General features: G+C 33.5%; 1 protein-coding gene across 2 annotated transcripts; it reads left to right on the forward strand.

Moving 5' to 3' along the window:
- The first annotated feature begins 1766 nt into the window (after window positions 1–1766).
- LOC111018189 (Pyridoxamine 5'-phosphate oxidase family protein) lies at window positions 1767–7531 on the forward strand. Of its 2 annotated transcripts, none has more exons than XR_015787274.1 (9): window positions 1767–2351; window positions 3001–3204; window positions 3316–3418; window positions 3741–3820; window positions 3900–3977; window positions 4184–4275; window positions 5833–5927; window positions 6334–6459; window positions 6541–7531. XR_015787274.1 is itself a non-coding variant. In XM_022294177.2 (9 exons), the coding sequence occupies exons 1-9, from the start codon at window positions 2133–2135 to the stop codon at window positions 6655–6657; spliced, it is 1131 nt and encodes a 376-aa protein (XP_022149869.1). In that variant the 5' UTR covers window positions 1775–2132; the 3' UTR covers window positions 6658–7531. The 2 variants fall into 2 exon arrangements, 1 of the variants encoding a protein (XP_022149869.1); XM_022294177.2 differs by having other exon boundaries at window positions 1775–2351; window positions 5833–5944.
- The last annotated feature ends 51 nt before the right edge of the window (window positions 7532–7582 follow it).

Consider the following 7582-nt stretch of genomic DNA (forward strand, 5'->3'; position numbering starts at 1 on the left):
CTATCTTTGTTTTTTTATATATTTTTATTGATTGAAATACTGTTTTGTAATTATTTTTATATATTATCGTATTTTAGTATTATAATTATGTTCCTTACTTTTGTTTTTTTGGTTAAATTAGTAAATAAGAAAGTACGAGCGCACCAATAAAAATAAAATAAATAAAAAAAATGAGGGAAAGAGTAAAATTGTAAGTTATGAACATATTAATTACTTTTCGTTTATATTTAAAAATATATATTTAAATGGAAATATTTATAAATAGTTTTTTTATATATATTTTCTTATTTTTTGAATTTAATTGAAAATTGTAATTTTAAAATGATTTATTAAATGTTTACATTTTTATACCTAATCTAATATTTTACAAAATTACGAGGACATATTCAAATTGTATACTTTCTTTTAAATTCACGTGAACGTTCGAACAATAAGTTTTAATTTCAATGATTTAAGATCAATTTGGTTTTAAACCTAATCATAAAAATTGCAACTCTCTTTTGATATTCATTTTAATTTTTTATTTTTTGAGTTTTTCTATTTTATATGTTTAAAAACAACTTGTTTTTAGAAAACATAAAACAACCAGCAATTATCAAATATTGATTTTTAAAGGAAGAGTAATATATATATATATATTACAACGTGGATAAAAAACAGAGAGAGATAAAACGATAATTTCATAAATAGCATACCTCCCTTTTTTAGCAGGTGATTCATCCTCGAAAACGTTGGATCAAGGATTTTGACTTGCCTTATTTTATTTGAATCACTTGGAAGAGCTCGTAATGCCTCGGAGGCAATCTGTTATATATATCCATGTATACGTTAATCAAATATTATCTAAATATTGTATTCACTATCTAAATTTTGAATCTAAATAAGTTATACACTTATATATGTTTTTAATGCCTTATTAGAATGCAGGTAAAATTGGAATACCCCAATCAAGAGAATGTGAGTTCAATTTCTCACCTCATATACTGTACTAAAATATATATATATATATATATATATTTATTAGAGTACCATTAGCCATCCCATTTTTACAGTATAATAAACATTAATTAAGATTATAATTCCACTAAAATTTTACATATGGTTAACGATGTTTTTTTATACGTACAAGTATACTCATTTCATTACCACATATGCAAAAATATACGTATTTACTAATTTTCCTCCCACAAATGTTTATAAAATCACATGAATATTTTTATTATATATACTTTACAATTTATCTCCTATAAACAGACATTTTTCTTTTTTATTATACTTTTAAACTTCAAACGAAAAAAACGTCAACACAAACACATAACTTAATAAAATTAGTCTCGTCAAAATATTTAATGTCAAAACAATCGTTAAACTATTTGTTTCGTTAATGACAAAAGTATTTGAACAAAATATTAGTATCCATCTAATTGCTAATAATATAACATGTGAATATTTCATTGATTTACAATACATCTATTTATCACATTCAAGAATACCACAATCACTTTTCAAAGTTGACAAACCAAAATAATTATTTATAAACAAAATAAAATAGACATTTAAACCTTGATATCATTATAGAATAAAAACAATATTTAAATTTTACCTTAGAGGCTTTTTTTATTTTTATTTTAATATAATAATTTAGGAATATAGGAATCAAATATAAAAAATATATGTCAATTATCCGAAACATTATTAATAAAAACTTTGACAATATTTGATCTATCAAAAGGCTGTCTCAACTTTCAACAACGTAGCGAAGTTTGGCGTTTACACCTTTGCCATAAAATAAAAGAGGAGGGTTCGCGTTTTCTTTCATCGTTATCAACTTAACAGCCATCAATTGTCATATATATATATTTTTTTGTTTTTCTTTACAGGGTTGAAGGTTGGAAGATTTGAAGTATAGAGGGAAAATTTAATCGTAGAAGCTGGGAAAGAAAGAAGCACGGTTTTCTCGAGAGTGAAATATCAGCTGGCACGAGATTGAATTCCGCATACGACTGACTTTACAAGTTGTCTGATTTGTGATTTCCATACAAAACCTCCGCTCTCTTCTCTCTTGTTACTACTACTACCAACGCCTCCATTTTCAATTTCCTGCAACTGCCTCGATCCTCTGCGGTTTCTCCATGGAAGCGCTAGCCAGCTCTGTTGCCATCCCCAAGTTTCCAGAGCCATACTACGCTCATTCTTTGTTCAGGAAGCCGACAAAACGAACTGGGTTTCTCCGGATCAACGACTGCTCTAACTTCGTTGGCCTTCGTGCTCTCTCTGGCGAAGCTGAAGAGGCCAAGCCATCTGACAATGGATTTGGATTTCTTTCCGAGGAAGATGCATCTTTCACCGCGGTATCGTCTCCTACTCTTTGATGGATACGCTTGTTTTATGTGTGGACTGTGTATATATCGATGTAAGCAGATTTCGTACAAATATGCCATTAGGGTTTTTGATGTCTCAGTGAGTGTGAATTTACGACGACGAAGCTAGCTCTTACGAGTTGGTGTTTTATTAATTGCTGTTTTAGCGTATTGATAAGAGAAAACAAGGTCAAGAGCTTTATGCGTGTTGTGTACCTATTTTACAGTCGTTCCTTTGATTGGTAATCTATTTTGTGGATTGATTGTAAAGTATTTGATTGATATTTTATTGATTGCTGCGCTCCTATAAATGCTTTAGTCTTAGCGAACTCGTGAACTTTGATTGAGACATTTGAAGGTGGAGATAGTTGATAGGCATGGAACTCGAGACATTTAAAAGAAGCAGCAGATGACTTCAGTCACAGCTTTTCTGTAATTTATTATTCGAAGTCTCTGATTGGATGTACTACTAGAATTCAAAAGCATCACAACTTTTTTTCCCTTTTTAAATTTTTTTATCATCGAGAAACAAAGATCTAATACTGGCAATTTTATTTGAATCATAATTCATATGTAGCTTTCCTTTTCTAATGATTGGCTGCTTTGGATTAGTTATGACGGTCTCTCTTGTTTTCTGAAGGATGATTTAAATCTCATTCACAATAATGAGAAGAGTGAAAGTGAGCCCGTAAGAGTGGATATGCCTCTTATTACTCCATCCATCAGTGGAAGTGGAACTAGGGCAGGTCTTTTCAGAACACCGATATCTGGTGGTGTGCAGAGTGCAACCTCAGCTCATGGTCTACCCAGACCAGCCTTAGCTGTTCGCAATCTTATGGAACAGGTGAGGCTTAAACTTCATTAATTTTATTATTATCATCATGTATAAATTTTAATAGCTGTTGTCTTCTCAACCGCGAAAACTTCTGAACGATATATTCTTTCTACTTTTAAGGCCAGATTTGCTCATTTGTGCACTGTGATGTCTCGGATGCACCACCGCAGGCAGGGGTATCCATTTGGTTCTTTAGTAGATTTTGCTGCTGACTCCATGGGGCGTAAGTCAATTAGATAGAACATTTGCCGGATGTTCTTTCCCTGTTAATTAATATGTTAGTTTGAAAAAGCTTGTCCCATATCATTGAGCTGTCTACTGGTTGAAAATGGCATTTGTAAATCATACAAATCGGTGTTTTTTCTTTTTTTCCTTTTCCCTTCATTTTGTTGGCTAGGGAATTGAAGTCACTAGGATATAGAGTATGATGAACAACATACTTTTTGGACTAGCTTTCTTGTTTCTAATCCCAATGCTATAGAGTAATAATTTTATGCGTCGGTGTATTGTTTAAGCTTGGTAATTATCTGTCTTTCTTCATGCAGATCCAATTTTTTCTTTTTCACCATTGGCCATTCATACACGGAATTTGTTGGCAGATCCAAGATGCACCGTTGTTGTGCAGGTTTGTAATTTAACAATCAACATATTCTATTCCTTACATTTTACATTTTAGGTTTTCATGTGGCGGTTAAACATCGTAGATACCTGGATGGAGTGGCTTGTCAAATGCCAGAGTAACTATTTTTGGTGATATATACCCCCTTCCTGAGGATCAACAGGTTGGTTTTACTGTAAATATGTAATTATTGGTATGATTAAAAAGTTGAAATTGATTCTAAAAAGAAAAGTTGAAATTCCGTTGTCTGTCTACATTACAAGTGAAGCATTAAACCAATTTAATTGCTGTTTTGATACTCATGCTTGATTACCATCCTTCTCCAATATTCACTTCTAGCGATAAAATGATACTCGCTTGTTTTTGCAGGAATGGGCTCATAAGCAATACATAGCAAAGCATCAACAAGGACCTTCTCAACAGTGGGGGAATTTTTACTACTTCAGGATGCAAGATATCAGGTTTATTTCTTGTTCTTGATTTATTGTTTGAAGTTATGGCTTGTTCTGTAATTGGACTGGTGGTTATCTATAATCTATATTTTATGATGGCAAATCTTTTCATTGACAAGTAAAAAGTTATACAAGTTTTACAGAAGAAAACTTCCTTGCATGGCTGTCATAACAAAGACCCATTGGACACCCTTCTACACCCAAACCCAATCAACCCACAAGTGATTACATAGGAAAGAATTCAAACACGCGTATACTTCAAAATAAGAATAATAATGAAAATTAATGGAAAGAACACGCCAAAACACTGCTGAACTTTTGATGAATTATAGTTGTTCATCCCACGAACAACTTCTATGTTAAAAAATTATGGTATTTTTTTCAATCCTCAAGCCCCAGAACACTAGAACACTGCTTCACTTATATTTATTCATGCCATCTTAGTACATCTTATAAACCAACGGCATTACAAGATACCTATTGCATGATAATCGAACGCAAGACAACTCAAAAGTTTTTTTATTTTATTTTTTCTGGAACAAAGCACTGTAGTGTTTGTCTTTCAATTTTACCTTGATTAATGAAAAGGAATAATAAAACGTTAAAAAATACAAACTCGGGAAGAAAAATAACAAGAGAACATAAGAACTGAACCCCAAAAAGGGAAAAAAAAAGAAAAGAAAAATACATCAGAAACCAACAAAGTTAACAAGAGATGGGAGAAGATTTCCCAATTCAAACAAACGTCTTGGAGAGTAATCTTAGAAACAGCCCACCATTGAAGCTTTTAAGCTAGCTACTTCAACATGGACCAACCAATGTTTCTGAGAATCTTCAAAGATTCTTTGATTACGTTCCAACCAAAGTTATCAGTTGATGGCTTTAACTGCATCAACCCATAATAAGTTTGGCCTAGGAGCCAAATAAGGAACAGAAAATAGTTGAATAACATTACTCTCAGTCACGAGACAATGAAGATTGAAGATTCTAAAGACAAGGCATATGGACAACCAAATAACAAATGGTTGTGATGTTCAGAAGCCACACAACATAGATAGCAAACAAACTGATGGCTGAAGATAACTGAAGGAGGACAACTTATTTTGTAAAAAATATGCGGTATTGAGCTTGCTATTCAGCTTTTCGTTAATCCACCTGACTACATTGAAGTCTCCTCCAATGCACCCATTGCTTGGTATAGCCCAGCTAAATCTGCAATCTCCAACCAAAAAATGTTTTGAACGGCTTTGGTTTCAACAATAATTCCAGTGGAGTCACTAGTTGCTTTAAATCCCTTGAGATGATGTCCACATATGTTGGATTCAACTTGTCCTTTTTTTCTTGTCTTGTTCATTTGCTTATCATCAACTTAATTGACGACGGGGATTAAGTTAAGGGTCACTAGTAGAGGGGAGAAATAACTTATGCTATATATTTGGTTACCGTTCTTTGGGTTGATTCATAATTAATTTTCATTAGCTCATATTTGGCATGTTTACCCATATGGAAATTGAGGCTAACGATCAGATAGCCTATTATATCTTGATTTTATGGTGTTTTTGGCAGTGACATTTATTTCATTGGAGGGTTTGGTACTGTTGCGTGGGTGGATGTCAAGGAGTACGAGGCCCTTCAACCTGATAAGATTGCAGTTGACGGAGGTGAGCAAAACCTTAAGGTGAGGATTTAGTTAGGAAGTGTTTTATATTTCGTTTAATTTACGTTTTCATTTATTTAAAAGCATAGTATCTTAAGAATTAGAAAGTACTTGGAGAAGTATATTATTTATTACTTCGAAGCCTTGATATCTTGCGCTCTATTAGGGAGTATTCACAAGCTAATGAATGTTGCGCAATGTTCTTTAAGATCAAAGAAGCTAATGGGGGATAGATCTTTCTCTGGACCATGTTGCTATTTTGGTTGTCTTGAGTATTTGTGTATTTTTTTTTTAATTTATAAAAAAGGATCAATTGTAACCGTCTTTTATGGGCTTTTCTTGCTTATTTACCTTCCGTCTTTCCTTTCCTCTTTATTTTTTTTGGCATATTCCCCACACTCATCGAATAGGAATTGAATGTGATGTTCTCAAAACCTCTGAAAGAGCTGCTGTCAGCTGAAAGTGAGGTAGACGATGCCGCTCTAATATCAATAGACAGCAAGGGAATAGATATTCGAGTCCGCCAAGGAGCACAGGTACGAGAGGAGTATAGTGTAAAGATTTCAATTTCTTCTACTAGCACGTGTAATTTATAAGTACAACTAATGCTTTTGCAGTTCAACGTTCAAAGAATATCTTTCGAAGGAGGGCACGCTGTTGAAACACTCGAGGAAGCCAAGGTTGCCCTTTGGAAGTTGATAAACAACGGGGGACTATGCAATTTTAAAAAATAAGTTGGTTGCCAAAATAAAAGGGTGTTTTTCGACGATTCATCTGAAGGCTCGCAATCTACAAATGACGTGCTGTCTGTAATCATATAATAAAGTCGGGATTAGCAATAAGCCACTTGGTTCCCTTTTTACTGTCTGATCTGGTATTTCTTGCATAGGTGAATGAGAGACATCCCATGAAGCTTGTTCAAAATGACCCAAGAAGTGGTCAGCAACAATATATTTGTGGTCTGATTAAAGTGCTGGATGGCCCTTGATGCAATAGAAGTTGTGTATGGCTCAATGTAATATGAGTACTTAGGCTTAATCCTTTGAAAAAGGGTGTTTGGTGGAGTCGTAGCCTCCAAGGGACTGTCCCTAGTTGGCAAAAGCTTGGGATCTCTCGATCATGCTACTTAGAGGTCTTAAGTTCTAACCTTCTAGTGAATTTAATACCAAATGTCTTTTATGTCTCTCAGGTCTGGACTTTAGAGTGGACACGAATCTTCTTGGATATAGAAGAGCAAACTTCCGTCAGTGGTAACGGGATAAATGTTTTAGGAAGATTTTTCCATGAAGCATCTGAAAGTTGAAATGGATTGCGAAGGCGACTTCTTGTCTATCTATAGCAGGCCTTCTGTCCAAATTACCGCACATCATTATTAGTAATAGTGTTGCAGAAACCGCATCAGAGGTCCAATCAAAGTTGGCAGCTGGCTGAGGTAGCTTATCCCAATCCCATACGAAGTAGTGTGATTTGTCAAGTGGCACAGAATAGACACTCGTTGGAAATGTAATTTAATTCAGTTGTGCATGAAAGGCAAGTAAACTGGAAGTTGGAGCTTATTAAACTCATTTTCTCAAAACTTAAATTAATCTCGAAAAATAGTTTATCAAATCTTGTCCTCACTGCTATTAAAAAATTGACAATTCATTAGTTTTTATAATA

The sequence above is a fragment of the Momordica charantia genome, assembly GCF_013281855.1.
Source record: "Momordica charantia cultivar OHB3-1 chromosome 9 unlocalized genomic scaffold, Mcharantia_2.0 BLBB01000009.1, whole genome shotgun sequence".
Classification (NCBI taxonomy): domain Eukaryota; kingdom Viridiplantae; phylum Streptophyta; class Magnoliopsida; order Cucurbitales; family Cucurbitaceae; genus Momordica; species Momordica charantia.